This window comes from Furipterus horrens, unplaced genomic scaffold (assembly GCF_987537825.1).
Source record: "Furipterus horrens unplaced genomic scaffold, mFurHor1.1.pri manual_scaffold_3, whole genome shotgun sequence".
Classification (NCBI taxonomy): domain Eukaryota; kingdom Metazoa; phylum Chordata; class Mammalia; order Chiroptera; family Furipteridae; genus Furipterus; species Furipterus horrens.
The window spans coordinates 170,391,980-170,409,196 of NW_028327173.1; the positions used below are offsets into that span (position 1 = coordinate 170,391,980).

General features: G+C 40.4%; 1 protein-coding gene across 1 annotated transcript; it reads left to right on the forward strand.

Moving 5' to 3' along the window:
- The first annotated feature begins 3,941 nt into the window (after positions 1-3,941).
- Positions 3,942-16,029, forward strand: FEM1B (fem-1 homolog B). Its single transcript, XM_090270830.1, has 2 exons — positions 3,942-4,852; positions 14,325-16,029. Exons 1-2 carry the CDS (start codon positions 4,605-4,607, stop codon positions 15,958-15,960), a joined length of 1,884 nt encoding a protein of 627 aa, XP_090126956.1. The 5' UTR covers positions 3,942-4,604; the 3' UTR covers positions 15,961-16,029.
- The last annotated feature ends 1,188 nt before the right edge of the window (positions 16,030-17,217 follow it).

The window sequence follows — 17,217 nt, forward strand, 5'->3', positions numbered from 1 at the left end:
TCAAAACAACTTAACATCATTCTTCGCCAAAACATGTCCTGGTAAACTCTGAGACAGTGGACATGTTGCCTTCTCTACCTAGTGCTGCTGCTGGCCGTTTCGACTTCATGCCCCAGGATCTGGTCTTTTTTATGTCCCAATAATTTCTCTTCTTATAAAGCTTTTGGCCATGGAAGTTAAATTTTTTGTTTATCAGGGGGATAAAAGGAGGCACAGGGGGCTGGTAGTAGGGATGGGGTGGGGGTCAGCTTGAGTCCAAATCCTGGAGTTCTACCGCAGTCTAATTATGAGACTATGGGCAAACTACACAGTATTTCTACCCAGTTTTCTCATCTGAAGGATGGGAATTGATAATACTGGTATGTCGTTCAGAGGTTTTGTGCAAATTTAACATGTTAATCCATGTAAAGTGTTTACTATGATGCCTGGAACACAGTTATTATTTCTGTTATAATCCCCGGGTCCTTGACTGGTACCAAGATTCAGGGAGGAGTGGCGTTAGAAGAAATTAGACAGCACTGACTATCTGTCCCCTTCCTACACCTTAGGTTTAGTTTCTGACAATCATTAGATGTGCCCTTTATGAAGAGGCAAGGATTGAGAGGAAGAGGAGATAAGGCCAATGGGCCATGGGTCCTTTGAAACTGGGCAATAGTGTCTGGTCATCAGTGGTTTCTTGGCTGTCCTATTCACTGCTTTCTGACATCCTTCTCTGTAGTTCTCTTGGAATTTCTGAATTCTTGTTAATTATCCTCCTCAGCTGCTTGTATACTATGGATTTAATTTCCACTCTCAGAGGCAGACACATTCCTGCAGGTTAACGTCGCAACAGAAGGATCAGTCCTTTCCAGGACCAGGTTAGCTGAAGGAGCTTGCATGTTGCCATTATGGCAGCCCTGCAAGGAAAGTATTTTATGAACTCCATTGTACAGATGAAGAAACTTGCCCAAGGCCATAGCTAGCTCATAAACAAGGGTATCCAACTCAGATCTGTTCAACACCAAGGGTCATTCTCTTTCATTAAAATATGTGGGAGGGTTGTAGGACTAAAACAATTATCTTTCTGGTATTTGAAAATGACATCTTGCACGCATTTTGTGTAGTATCTGAGAAACTACATTGACTCGGGGCTATAATGCTAGGCCTACCTGGCTTGGAAAAAGGAAAACCCTATGGAGGGTTCAACTAATTCTGCTGAACTTCCCAATCTCCAGGAAGCAAAGCACTGAAGATTGCTTCTGTCTTTGGTCTAAGTGGAAGGTTATGGCTTTTTGTTATTAGCAAATTAACCTCCATCAGGATATAGCTACTTGCAGTTATATTTAACTATTGTTCATTTGCTCAGTAGCTTTCTGTCAAGGGGGAGGGGAATAGGTCAGAAGCACAAGGAACTATTTCTGGGCTTTGGCCTTTGGGAGAGCAGCCTTGTTCTGTTTACACATTCTCTTCAGATTTGCACAACCTGACCACAGACATGTCACCTGCCAAGCCCAGGTAAATACAGCCAACCAAATACTCTCCCATCAGCCAATGCCATTGAGCAACCAAAGGTTCCTAGAACCCCTTATACTAGGCAACTGTAATAAATATAGAAGAAAAGAGCAGCTCAAGGCTCCTGACCTTGGGCTGCTGGAGCAGGAATATATTCTTACCTGGAGGAGGAGGCCATGCAGTGCAAGTTCTGAGCCCTTCTCTGGCCCGACTCTGGCTCCTAGTTGCCCTCCTAGCACCCACCCAGTTACATCCTGAATTGATATGTCAGCACCAGGATGAACCCTAGTTTATCTTGCAAGGGTAAGAGGAGGAAGAAGGAAGTCTCTTATTCAGCAATGAATAGCTGGATGAATCAGGTATCCTTCAGAAAACAAAACTGAAGGGAAGAAGGGGCCTGTGTCTGGATCTCGTTCTTCAAAGTCAGGTGGAGAAAAGACACACAGAGGAAAACGTGCTGTGTGTGTGTTGTGTGTGTGTGTGTGTGTATGTAGAGACGTGGGGAGAGAGAGCGAGAGCGAGAGCGAGAGAGAGAGCGAGAGCGAGAGCGAGAGCGAGAGAGAGGGAGAGAGAGAGAGAGGCCTGGTTGCTCTACAGAGCCAGGGAAGGAAATCAGTTGGAAGACAGCTTCCATGTCACATATTTGCATGTATCACTGCCAAGTCTCCAGAGCCCGAAAAGCCTGGGTCAGCATGTCCACAACTGGATTTTCTTCTAACCCTAAAGCTCCAGGATGAAACCAAACGGTTTTCAACTCTTTTCTACCAGCTATTTCAGAGACTCTGCCATCTCATCTTCAGCCGTCATTTCCAACGTTTTTGTTTAATATGGTAAGGGGGTGGGGGACAATGTCTGTATAGGGATCTGCAAATAGGTAAAGTTGTGTTGCAGAACAGAGGAGTGTGAAAAGTGGCCCCAACTCCCACTGATAGTTATGCAGCTGAGGTGAATCTTTCACCAACTAGGATTGGAATAGTGAGGTTCAATTAAAATAATTTATGTAAACTTGTTGAGCCTCGTTTGGTTCCTTGAAATAAAAAAATGTATTTACTCTTTCTCTATGGTAGATATTGTTCTTGGGTAGGGGATGGGGTAAAAGGGGTGGGGGGAGGAGGAAGTAACTTCTATATTAAGCTTGTACTTCTTGTTACTGTCCCAGGAGCTTCACCACTACCACTTTTACTGTCCTAGTCCAAGACCTTTTCTCCTAAATGGCCTCCCTGCTTCTATACTTGCCTCCTACAGTTTCCTCTCTACAGTGGCCAGAGTGATCATTTTAAAAACATAAATGATATCTCGTCACTCTCCTGTTTAAAACTCTTCAAATGCCCCTATCACACTTCAAGAGTAGAATTTAAATGCTTTCCTGTGGGTCATTAGGCCCTAACATGACCTGTACACTGCTGACTTTATCACCGATGGCCCACTCTGCTACAGTCACACTGACCTGTGTTTCTAAGCTCATCAAGGCTTTTGGGCCCCAGGGCTTTTGTGCTAGCGGCTCCCTCTGCCTACAATACCCTGTGTTCTTGCTACCTGTCCTAGAGGTCTTGGCTGACCACCCACACTAAATTGGGTCACCTCCATCACCCCATTTCATTTGCTTCATAGAAAATGGTAGTAACACTCAACCCATCTTGTCTGTTATTTGTTTACTTGTTTATTGTGTTTTCCTCATAACACAAGAGCCTGAAGGGAAGGCACTGTATCTATCCGGTCTATCACTGAATCCTTAGTGCCAAGCAGAGCCTGGCACATAGCAGACCTCTAGCATTCGTTGGATAAATGATCTTTTCAAATCCTAACAATCCAGTGGGGTATGGACAAAACAGAGGTTCCGTCAGACCCAGGGTTAGAGTTCTGGTTTGTCTGAACACGGATGTTGTCTTCCTTCCCAAGACACCTCACCTTTGTCCACCTGGAGCAGTTCCCCTTCTCCCCCGACCTTTTTCACACACTTCATCCCCCTCTCCAGCGAGGGCAGGGCAGACCTCCAGTCCCTTCTCAGCTTGGGGCGGTGGCCCGGCCCTCAAAGTCTTCCCATGTTTAGGAGGCTCAAAGAAGCTGCCCTTTTCCAAATATGGACCCTGCCGGGTGCCCGCAACCCTCTCCCTGAGCCCCCAATCAGGGGCAGAGTGGCTCGGGCCGGGGAAGACGTCCGGGGGTGTCCCTGCACCGTCTACAGTACAATGGGGCGGGCCCTCTAGCCCACCGGTAGTAATGGTTCAGTGCCCTCACTCAGTCCCAGTCCCTAGCTAGGAATCCCCCAGGGCCGTGTCGGGGCAAGGGGCAGGCGCCAGGCATCAAGGGCGACGAGGACATCCCGGCCCCAATTGGTGATGAGCGAATTTGGCGCAGCAGAATCTTTCTTCACTAAGGCCTCGTTTCCCAGCCGGTCGGCTTTGGAAGAGACACCCCACTTTAACCGTCCCTCCCGCTCGCACCCGCCCCCTCCCGGCCCTGTTGGAGAAGCTCGCCTTCCTTGCTGCCCGGAGGTCGGAGGCTGCTGGCGCGCGAGCGTTCCCCGTCGCTCCAGGGGCCCCCAGGCGCGGATCTCCGAAGCCATCGACAGCTACTGGCACTTCTGAGCTCCGGTGGGCGGGGGCCTGCGAGTTTCCTCCAGCTGGGGAGGTCGGAGAGCGGAGGCGGAGGCAGATTGAGGCCTTAGGCCTGGCGGGCCGGGTCCGGTGAGACGCGCCCATCATTAGCCTTTCGGGGCGCCCGCAGCCCCCTTGGGACCTCACCAGCGACCCGTAGCTCGGACACGCGCTTGTCGCAGCCCGCAGGAAGGACGGGTCCGGCCTGAGGCCTGGGGCGGCGGCCGCCATGGAGATCAGCTCGGCCCAGGGCCGGTGCCAGGGGCCTGGGGGGAGGCCCTGATCGCCTTCCTCCCTGCCGGAGCTGGGTCGCGGACGTGCCCCCCGCGGCAGTCCGCTACCTTTGCCTCTGCGCCCTCCCCGGGCCGCGCTGCTGCCTGGGCGCGGCGGCGGCGGCGGCGCCCTGTTGAATGGGCTGTGAGGGCCCAGGTTTGTAGCGCTGGCGAACGCGGCCTCCGGGGGCGCAAGGCAGCAGCAGCGGTGGCGACCAAACGGGTGTTGGAGTTGGCGGCGGCCATGGAGGGCCTGGCTGGCTATGTATATAAAGCCGCCAGCGAGGGCAAGGTGCTGACTCTAGCCGCATTGCTACTCAACCGGTCTGAAAGCGACATCCGCTATCTGCTTGGCTATGTCAGCCAGCAAGGAGGGCAGCGCTCTACGCCCCTAATCATCGCAGCCCGCAATGGCCACGCCAAGGTGGTGCGCTTGCTGTTAGAACATTACCGGGTGCAGACTCAGCAGACTGGCACGGTCCGCTTCGACGGGTAGGTACATTCCAGCTCTAGCTTCCTCTCCCATTCGCGCGGATCTACCACTTCATGGGTCCTCCCCACCCTCCCTCCCTCCTCATGGAGGTACCACTTTTCCCTTTTTGTACTTCCTCCTGCCCCATAAATGCGCCCCTCATCTTCCAGGGCTACTACTCCATCCCGTGGTTTGCTGCTCATCCTCCTCGGCCCCAGCATCTTTTTCCCTTTATAGGTAAATAGCCACACCCTCTGTCTTGATGCTTAATAGTTATTCTTCTCTAGATTGAACAAGCAGTATGAAGGAGGTGGCTGCCTTTGCAAGTTTTACCTTTATCCGTACTGAGGTGGTAACAGATCAGAAATTAATGAGGGCAGCAGTTAACATTGAAGACCTCTGTTGAGTTATGTAGCCGACCAGTTTTTACCCCTTCAAGTTAGTGGTGCTGATAAAGCCCTCAGTGGTTTGCTGGGGTCTTAATGTCAAAATAACCCCCTAGAACCAGCAGCAGCTCCAGCCTCTTGAGGGACTGTCAGGCAGCCAAACATCCCCGACATGACTCTGACTCTTCCACATTGCTGGGGGGGTAGATATATTGGCTGCAAAGATGGCACTGGACTGGTTGTAGGAGAGGATATGATTGTTAAATTACATGTTATCCTGTGATATTGTGGGGAAGCTTGCTAATTTACTGTTTTTCGTCGTGAGGAGTTCAAAAATTCATATTGTCATACTTAAAATTTGTCCTTTGCGTTTAGTTGTACATTTTAGAGGGTATGATAATGTTGAACACGGAATTGTCAGGTTTGACATTTTTTTCTCTGCTAGGGATTATAAAGTGTTTTACAGATTACAACTGCATAATGATTTTGCTTCATTGAGTGCATTTGTTTTTGTTGATTTGTACTAGTACATAAGCTATTCTAATATTTTCTTTTGAGGTAGATGTGGTCCAAGCATAAAGATAACATATCTCTAGTTTAGGTGATTGAAAACTGCTTGGTTAAAACATGATTTAAAAAAAATCACTTCTTGGGGATGACTAGATCATTGTTGAATTTTGATTGAGCCTTTTTCTTCTGTTTTAGATGAGAGGAGAATATTGTAGAGTATTATATTTTAATGAAATGATAGCCCACGGGTGGTGGTTAATCTCTCCCCTACCACCTACCTCTCTAGACATTAAGGAGATGGTTTTTTCATATTCACCCAAGATGGCAACTTGATTCATGCTTGCTTTCCTGTACTGGCTTCAGTGTCCTTTCTGTAGCTCCCTGCATTCCCAAAGCCTTCCCTGTACCCAGGGGAGGAGTGAAGAAGAAAAGACCCATAAACTTCCAGCACCATTCCAGTTGTATAGGCACACCCATACATTGATGTATGAATCTGCAAAAACAGCCCCTGGGAACAGTGCTGCTAATGAGTTTGCTAAGGCCTATTTGGATGAGGGAAGTATACTGGTGAGAAAACAGTTTTGTAAAGAATTTGGAAAGGCTTTGATTTTATTGCTGTCTTTTTTAACCATCAAGGAGAAAGGTATTTTGAGATGGCAGTTGAAAGAACCTGTAATGACTCGAAATTGAGCCTATATAGTAGCTTACCTTGCCCACTAATCTGCACTGGCTTGTGAAATTAAGGGATTCAATGAATAAACGTTTATTGAACACCTACTCTGTGCAAGGCTCTGTGGTATTATATGGGGAGGCATAGCTGTGTAACATACTGTTCACACTGTAGAGGAAGACAGTCCAGTGGGAGGGGGGAGAGAAATGGATATATCGATGAGTAATTGCAGATGCTATGCCATTTAGTCTTACAGAAATCTCTTGGACTACTGAGGGACACAGGAAGAGGCAGTGCTCTGCTTTGTCTGAGGGAATCCAGGAAGGCTTCACAGCCAGGTGATGTTGGAGCTGGGTCTTGAAAGGATTGTAGGAAGTGAAGAAGAGCGTCAGCAGCATAGTGCACTTGCAGTAACAAGTGTTTCAGTGCAGTTGCAGGAAGGGATTCAAACCAGGAAAATTAAGACAGAGATTGTGGGAGACTGGAGAGAGGTCGAGGCCAGATTTTGATGATCCTTGAGTAAAGTATCAAGAGTCAGGCTGGTGAGACTGAAGTTGCAAACATTTCTCATTCGTGATTTCGTCTGACCCTTCTTGAATCTATCTTTTTTTGTTTATGGATCATTACAATTATGAATTTATTAGCTGCTATGTTAAAATAGTTTAATATTTATTTTATTTTTTAAATGCCTGTGATGGGCCTAGCCCTGTGTATGTTCTGTGGAAGATACAGAAAAAAGTATGAAGTTCCTGCATTTGAGGAGCTTACTAATTAACAAAGGAGAATTGAAGTTCATGGCCACCTTTCTGCGCATTCACACGACTCTGTGAGATTACTTTGCAGTTTATCCCAGTCATTCTGGCATTTTAAAACTGGATAAAGAGAGTGTTATTGTAAATGTGATGATTTCACTTGTGCTCATTCCAGACATTGTGAAAATGTTAGCCTGAGTGAAGTGTTCACAATATAAAGCTCACCCCTTGGGGCCTGGCTTTTGAGGTATTCAGCCAACCCTCATCTTTATTTATTTATTGGCCTATTTTATTTTTATTAATTTTTCCCCTCACCTGAGGATATGCTTTTATTGATTTTAGAGAGAGAGGAAGCAAGGGGTGGGGAGAGGCAGAAATACTGGTGGGAGAAAGAAACATTGATCAGCTGCCTCCAGCACATGCCCCAACCGAGGATTGAACCGCAACCCAGTCATGTACCTTGACTGGGGATCGAACCCGCAACCCCTTTGTGTGTGAGATGATGCTCCAACCAACTGAGCCCCCCAGCCAGGGCTATGTTATTTTTTTAATTGAATTTCTTGGGGTGAGATTGGTTAATAAAATTAGAGGTTTCAGGTATACAATTCTGTAATACATCTGTATATTGTATTGTGTGTTCACTACTCCAAGTCAAGTCTCCTTCTGTCTCCATTTATCCCCCCTTTTCCCTCTTCTGCCTCCCCCAAGTCCCCTTTCCCTCTGGTGATCACCATACTGTTGTCTGTGTCTATAAGGATACCCCCTCACCCCCCTTAATCCCTTCACCTTTTTCAAAACCTGTGGTACATTTATACAATGGAATGCTATTCAACTGTAAAAAAAAGGAAATTTTACCCTTTGCAACATGGGTGGACCTGGAGAGTATTATGCTAAGTGAAATAAGCCAGTCAGAGAAAGGTAGGTACCTATGATTTCACTTACATGTGGAATCTAATGAACAAAACAGAAACAGACTTACATAGACAGAAAGACTTACAGTTGTCAAAGGGAAGGCAGGTTGGGGTCTGGGTGGAAAAGTTGAAGAGGTTAAGCCAAACCCCCATTTTAGATTCCATTGGCCCTTGAGACTATGGCTAAGTGGGGACAAACAGGTTCTCTGTGCATGCTAATGTAGATTAGTGTTTCCTAACTTTTAGTTATTTGTGTAGCATCTTCACAATTTTTTGTCAAATTGTTCACTACTTCTGTTATTTGCCTAATATTTTAACAAAGTATCACGTCTTAGCTTTATACTAAGCAACAGTATCTGTGTAATTATGGGCTTGATATGGAATATGTTTTCTGTGTTTGTGTGTGAGAGAGACATTAAAATAACTGAAATAAAAAAAAAATCTTACGTTTTGTCTAAAAACTTCTTTAATACCCTAGGAAACAAAAGTGGATTGATTCATAACAGAGCCTCAAGGGGAAGGGACCACCCACCCAGATTTAGCTCCACGATGATACTTGAGTCCTTGTTCGTATTTTTAGGAGTAACATTTGATATTATTTTACTTACAGATTACTATGTGAAGGCTAAAATTGACACTGATGAGTAGGAATGAAAGAGGAGCCTTTAGTTGGAGAATGGGAAGGGAAGATGTTAAGAATGTTATAGAAATGGAACAGAAAGTGTAGGTATCATATGATCATGGAATATTGTGCTGGCTTGAGTTCTCCGGGCCTGACTGCTCTGTGCGAAAATTTGTGGGAACCCATATACTATATATATTGCTACTAGTAGAGGTTTGCTGACATGGATGGGAAGAAAACAGGATTTCTGGGAATTCTGAGGCTTTTTGTCATGTGATCTTAATTTCTTTTCAGTCCTCACCCAAGGATATGTTTATTGATTTTAGAGGTAGCGGGGAGAGGGAAGGAAAGGGAAAGAAAGTGAGAGAGAAGCAGAGAAAGAGAAGGAAAGAAAGGGAGAGAGAAACACATTGACTGGTTGCCTCCCATACTCACCCCTTTGGCCCTAACCAGGGATCAAACCCATAACCTAGTTATGTGTCCTGACCAGAAACGAAACCTGGAACCTTTTGATGTACACAGACATGATTCAGCCTACTGAGTCACCTGGCCTGGACAGTGCTCTTTTAAAGTCAGTGCTACTACTAATACTTTTAATGAATATACAGGTAGAGGAAAGGCATGAGAGTCAATCATCATTTGACTTCTTTTAGAAAGTCATTCCTCGTATGTATTTCCAGGAACTACATTTGATTTAATGAATGATTTTAAGGACTTTGGTTAAAATAAAGTGCTGATTATTTACATTTAATGAATTTTTATTAAAAGATATTTCAAATATTTGAACCAGACATTTTTATTTCAAAATGAACCAGAAATGTTATATTGTGAAGTGTTTTTATCATCTGATGCATACATTTTGTAAACAGGTAATGGATATCAGATGATAAATTCTTGATTTTTAAAGATGAAAATAATTATAGTTTGCATTGCAGTTTTGGACTGAATCTAGAAAGATCATGGTTTTATATAGTGCTTCTCCTGTAGACACTAATAAATATTGCATTATTTGTATATATATATTTTTTTGTTTGAGTCGATATATGCTTATAATTTGAGAAGAATTTTATTGACGAAGGAATGTCACCTGTTAGGATTATAATTCTCTTTAATCTGTTTAATATATTTGTTTAGATGTAGAAATTAAAAATTTACTACAGGTAATGTTTCTGAAGGACTAGTCATTTTATAATACATTGCAGTGATTTTTTTATTTTTTCGGTCATAAAGTATTTAAAGAATTGTAATTGCCTCAGTGAAAATAAGTAATGGAAACCTTTTAGAGGTGCCTCTCACAATAAATGAATAAACAAACAAACATAAATAAATGAAATTATTAGGCTATACCAGGAAAAGTATTAAACTATTGCAAAAACCAAGTTGAAATATATACTTGTAATTAAGTTTTTACCCTTACGTCATAGGTAGATTAGATTCATGTTCCTGGCATATAATAATTTTATACTTTTAAAGAGTGCAAGGAAATTTTGGAATTATGTAAATATAACTGTATATTAACTATGTGTTAATTTTTGAATAGATTATAGTAAAATCAGTTTGAAAATGCTTTTCAAATTGATAAAAATGTCATGGACTATGATTTCTTACATTTGATGGATTTTATAGTTTCCAAAGTACTTTTTTATTTTTAATCGCATAAACTTTTTAGTTACACATCTGTAAAATGGGCATATTAACAGTACCTATCTTATAGGGCAATTGAGAGGAGGTTATTGTGAGAATTAAATGAGATACATTGCATTACACACTTAATACCGTGCTTGGCACATTGAAAGTATTTATTAGCTATTTGTGTTTATTTAAACTCATTTTTTAAAGTTTATTTTATTGATTATTTTGTTTAAACTGTTATTTTTTTAAATTGATTTGTTTTCTCTTGTTTTTAATTATACCTCTTTTTAGTTAAGATATAAAATCTAGTAAGGTGCATAAATCTGAAGTGTATAATGTGATAAAATTTTAATGTTTACATCCATGTAATCACTTTCTAGATCAATATGTAGAACATTTTGATCATTCTAAAAATTTCCATTGTGCCTTTTCTCAGTCAATTCCTCTCTTTTCCCCTCCCAAGAGTAATGATTATTCTGCCTTCTGTCACCACTATACTTGAATTTCCTATAAATGGAATCATAACAGCATACTCTTCTGTATAGCTTTTTTTGGTGCTTAACACTGTCTGTGAGATTCATCCATGTAGTTGCATGTGTCAGTAGTTTATTTAATGCTTTGTAGTAGTCCACTGTATGAATATGTGGCAGTTTATCCTGTTGATAGATATTTTGGTTATTTCTAATGTTATGAATAAAGCTGCTATGAACATTTTTGTATAGGTTTGGTGGACATTTGCATTCTTTTCTTTTCAGTATATACCGAGTATGGAATTGCTGTATCACAGGGTGGGTGTATGTTTAATTTTAATAGTTATTGCCAGTTTCCCCAAAGTTGTTGAACCAATTGCATTTCTACCAGCAATTTTCACCAACAGTGAGAATTCGTGTTGCTTGACATCCTGGCCAACACTTAGTATTGTCATGTCGGTTCTTACTAATTTTAACTATTCTGGTAGGTGTGTATTGGTAACTCCTGGTTTTAATTTCATCCCTCTGGTAATTATCTTGAACATCTTTTATATGTTTATCATTTGATAGCTTCTTTTGTGAAGTGTACTTGTTCAGTCTTTTCAACCATTTTTTAATTGGATTGTTTGCTTTTTTTTCTCATTGATTTGTCAAATACATCTAATACAAATGGTTCTTCCCAGCAAGTGGATTCCCTGATTTCTTTCTTTAAATTGTCTTTTGATGAGAAATTTTTCATTTTAATGTAGTCTAATGAATTTTTTCTTTTATAGTTAATGCTATTTTTGCCTTCTGTTTAAGAATTTGTCATCGACTCTGAGGTCATGAAGATAGTGTTTTTTTTTTTTTGAAACTTCTATATTTTTACTTTTTGTATTATATAGGTCTATGCTACTTCAATAATTTTTGTGTATAGTGTGAGGTACAATAAGAGTCAAGGTTAATTTTTTTCCCCCCATACAGGCATCTAGTTGCTTCAGCACCATTTGTTAAAAAGACCATACTTTGTTCCTGAATTTCACTGGAGCATTTGTCACAAATCAAGTAACTATGTGTGTTAATCTGTTTCTAGAATTTTTGTTTGTTTGTCTATCCTTGTGCTATGACACACTATCTTAATTACTGTACTTTGTCCTCCAACTTTATTTTTCTTTCAAGACTATCTTGGTTGTTCTAGGTCCTTTGCATTTCTGTAGATCATTTTGGGGGACAATTATTACTATTAGCACCATTGAGTCTCCTAAACCATGAACATGGGATATTTCTCCATTTATTTTGATTTTTAATTTATCTCAGGGATGTTTTGTAGTTTTCAATTTAGAAATCTTACACATTTTTTGTTAGACTTACTACTGGATATTGGTTTTTCTGATGTTGTTTGGTATGTTTTTTGACAGTGAAAGAAAACAATTTTGAACCTTGTGTAAAATTATGACAGTAAAAATGTAAAAGTGAATTTTAATTAAACTGAAATGTTTGCAAAAGTACAGTTGGGCAACCACTAAAACACATCATGGATATAGTATCTTATTTTCTTATTCTTTCTTTAGTTTAAAAAATTAACAGTTAAAGAGCATTTAAAAATAAAAATTTAAGAAGAGACTTAAGAAGACTTCTAATTTTTTTGAGGCTTATCTCAGGATTCAAAACAGAGAAATATTAAGTGTGCAGTTAGGTTGAGATTTTTTCTAAATATCCACCCATGTGGCTATGACCTAGATCATGATACAGGGCATTTTCAGTAGCTTTAAGCCTCTTCCCAGTCAATCCTATGTTCCCTCCCAATGGTAACTTACTGAGAAGGCTTTGCTTATAAACATTTTGTGTCATTATTTGAAACTGAGGAAGTAATTGCTTTTGAATTATTATAAAATAGGCTTTTTATTTTCAGCAGAAATAATAGGTGTTTTTGAGTATTGTTATTTGGGGTTAAACTATGATATTTATGTAGTTTTATATTTATATTTATATAGGGAGACTGTTCTCTTTTTCACTTTGGGGGAGGTGTGTAATTTGACCTCTATTGTATGGTGAGAAGCTCACCAGTCAGGTGTTTCATAATAAATTGTTCTAGTGAGTATTGCCTTTGATTGAGCTTTTTCTTTAACATGTTCAAGTATGTATATTTATTTTAGTGGTTCCAGCACAGTAGATTTCAGTATCTCCAGCAAAAATATATTTTTAGGATTGATGGTCAGCAATAGGATGAAAAGTTGGGAAACAGGTTGGGGAAAAATTGAAAGGGAAAGGTGGAAAGATGGGCTTCTTAGCAAGCTAATTTTTAAAAAAATGTCCTCACCCAAGGATATGTTTATTTCTTTTTAGAGAGAGAGGAAGGGAGAGAGGGAGAGAGAGAAAAGGGAACATCAGTGTGAGAGAGAAACATCGATGGGTTGTCTCCCATCCCAACTGGGGATTGAACCCACACCATAGGTATGTGCCCTGACCGGGAATCAAACCCTCAAACTTTTGGTGCATGGGACGACCTCCAACCAACTGAGCCACCCGGTCAGGGTGCAAGCTAATTTTATGTAAGTAGTGAAACTACCACATATTAGATACTCACTAAGTAAATGGTGACTGTGAAGCCGCAAAGTCTAATCGTAGACCAAAGGTCAGGGAAGATGCCTATTTGGTTTTTGAAAGGTATTAGTTGTTCACTGCTGTTAGTATTTTTCCCCAACGGCTTAGCTGAAGAACACACATAGACACACAGTATGGATGCACGCATATACACATATATATTTTAAACATTTCAATTTGAGTATAACATATAGAGACAAATGCACTAATTAAAAGTGCATATTTGTTTAACGAAGTCCCCTATGTGCTTCCTGCCATTCCCTGCCTCCCCCTAAAGCTTAACCAGTATCCAGACTTCTAACACTACAGATAGATATGTGAATGTAATAATATAATATTTACTATGTTCTGTTGACTTCTTTTTCTTAGTATCATGTTTATGTGATCCATCTATATTATTGTAGGAACAGTAATTGTATCATCTTTGCTGTAATAAAGTTTAATATTTGCTTAGCTTAGATAATCTTAGGGCAAAGTTATTTTCTGAAATACTTTTCTCCCTAAAACAATTTCTAACACAATGTTACTGTAGGGATTGGGTGGCTTTCTTACGACTTGCTGAGAGAAACTGGTACCTGGGGGATGCTGGGAATGAGGAACATGCTATGCTTTTAAGAGCCTGTGCATCAGCTTGGTGGTAAAGATACTATGTGCCTCCATACGGTTCCTCTAATTGAAATTTATTTACTTTTGCTAGTAAAAAGTTTTTTGTTTTTTTTTAACTTTATATACTTTAGTAATAACAGTAATAGCTAATGTTTCCTGAGCTCATACTAGGTACATGTACTATGCAACGTACTCCTTAAATTACCTGGTTTTATTTTCACCAAAAATAATGTTTTATTAATATTCTGTAGATTAAAGTTTTGATCAGGACTAATGAATGCATTTTATAAATTTATGTTAGGGTATGTGGCCTCCGTTTTCTAACTCTTTGTTCTTTTCATGAATAATAGGTATGTCATTGATGGTGCCACTGCTCTTTGGTGTGCAGCAGGAGCAGGACATTTTGAAGTTGTTAAACTTCTAGTTAGTCATGGAGCCAATGTGAACCATACTACAGTGACTAACTCAACCCCTCTGCGGGCAGCATGCTTCGATGGCAGACTGGACATTGTGAAATACTTGGTTGAAAATAACGCCAACATCAGCATTGCCAACAAGTATGATAACACCTGCCTAATGATCGCGGCATATAAGGGACACACTGATGTGGTCCGCTACCTTTTAGAACAGCGTGCTGATCCCAACGCTAAAGCACACTGTGGAGCCACAGCCTTGCACTTTGCAGCTGAAGCAGGGCACATAGACATCGTGAAAGAGCTGATAAAATGGCGTGCTGCTATCGTGGTGAATGGCCATGGGATGACACCATTAAAAGTAGCTGCTGAAAGCTGTAAAGCTGATGTCGTCGAACTGTTGCTCTCTCATGCTGACTGTGACCGAAGAAGTCGGATTGAAGCTTTGGAACTCTTGGGTGCCTCCTTTGCAAATGACCGTGAGAACTATGACATTACAAAGACATATCATTATTTATATTTAGCCATGCTGGAGAGGTTTCAAGATCGTGATAACATTCTTGAGAAAGAGGTTCTCCCGCCAATCCACGCCTACGGGAATAGAACTGAATGTAGAAATCCTCAGGAACTGGAATCCATTCGGCAAGACAGAGATGCTCTTCATATGGAAGGCCTTATAGTTCGGGAACGGATTTTAGGTGCTGACAATATTGATGTTTCCCATCCCATTATTTACAGGGGAGCTGTTTATGCGGATAACATGGAATTTGAGCAGTGCATCAAGTTGTGGCTTCATGCCCTGCACCTCAGACAAAAAGGTAACAGGAATACCCACAAGGATCTTCTTCGATTTGCTCAAGTTTTCTCACAGATGATACATTTGAATGAAACCGTGAAAGCACCAGATATAGAATGTGTTTTGAGATGCAGTGTTTTGGAAATAGAACAAAGTATGAATAGAGTAAGAAATATTTCAGATGCTGATGTCCACAATGCTATGGACAATTATGAATGTAATCTCTACACCTTTCTGTATTTAGTGTGCATCTCCACCAAAACACAGTGCAGTGAAGAAGATCAGTGCAAAATTAACAAGCAGATCTACAACCTGATTCACCTTGATCCCCGAACTCGGGAAGGTTTCACCTTGCTGCATCTAGCTGTCAATTCGAATACACCAGTTGATGATTTCCACACCAACGATGTCTGCAGCTTTCCAAATGCACTTGTCACTAAGCTCCTGCTAGACTGTGGTGCTGAGGTGAATGCTGTGGATAATGAAGGGAACAGTGCCCTTCATATTATTGTTCAGTACAACAGGCCCATCAGTGATTTTTTGACCTTGCACTCTATCATCATTAGCCTAGTTGAAGCTGGCGCTCACACTGACATGACAAATAAACAAAATAAGACTCCGTTAGACAAAAGTACAACTGGGGTATCTGAAATACTACTTAAAACTCAAATGAAGATGAGTCTCAAGTGCCTGGCTGCCCGAGCAGTTCGGGCTAATGACATTAACTACCAAGACCAGATCCCCAGAACTCTTGAAGAATTTGTTGGATTTCATTAAGTGACTGGATATGTAAAATGTTTAATGTGGTGCTAAAAAAGTAAAGAACTTTAATCACAGACAATAGAATTATGTGTTCATAAATTCTGCTTCTCTTTCCACTACTCCTTGTCCCTACCCATCCTTCCTTAGTTTTGTATTTGGTCTTCTTGCCTCATGATAATTGATTTCAAATACACTTTAAACAAAACCACATTGTTTAGGTGTAACTAATCTAAGGTGTTTGAATATTGGTCACTTAATGATCTTTCTTTCATTTTAAGGAATGAATATAAAATGTTTTATTTATGTAGCAACATTTATGATTTGAGGTTATGTTGAAAAAACTGCCTACAAAGTATTTCTGTTAAGCCTTTGCCAGCATGTTATCCTTGCAGCAGTTATGAGGATTTCATGAAGAAAAACAACTAAACAGGAACATTAATAGTGATGGGATACCCAGGTGTTCTGCACATGCTAAACTGCTGTAGGTAGTTTTCATTCTTTCAGTAATCATTGGAGTGATACAGAACATTATAACATTAGGAGGGTTAAAAAAATATAGCTGCGGATTAATCTAAAAAATGTGCTAATTTAATAATAGTTATAAATTTACAAAGTTAAATCCATTGAAATTGTTGCATTATGTTGGGTGGTATATACCAAGTTGTAAAATCTTAAAGTGACTTTTCAGCGAATATTGATGGATTATTTGCCTTTTAGGCTTTGAATTCTAAAATTCTTTGAAGTCTTTTAATGTAATTGATCTGAATTGTAGCAGTCTGCATTTGACTCAGCTCACAAACATGTAAAAATTATGAATGCTGTGTTTTCTTATGAAACAAATTGTCACATATGGTTACACATTCTATTTTTGTTTTTGTTTTTGTTTTTCCTCTCTTTCCTCCTGTGTGGTATCTTTTAAAATTTGGAAACTACTTTTCCAGAGAGCATTATTTGTGCCTCCCTAATAAGGTGTGTATGACAAATGAAAGGAACCAGGATATTTTAAATTTTTTTCATTTTCTTTACTTAGTCTGTGTAAGAAGTAGAAAAATAATCATTAGTATGGTATAGGAAATTGAATATTTTTGATGATGAAAATAATTTGCAATGCCACTTTGAAAGATTATTTCTGTCTGAGAGCTGCAAATTTTCAACCACAAAATGTCACTTATTCCGACAGGCTGTACAGAGGTCTTTATGTTTTTGTTTTGTTTCTTTTTTAATGGCAACATTTTAAATGTCAGACTAAAGAGTATTCTGTGATTATCTTTT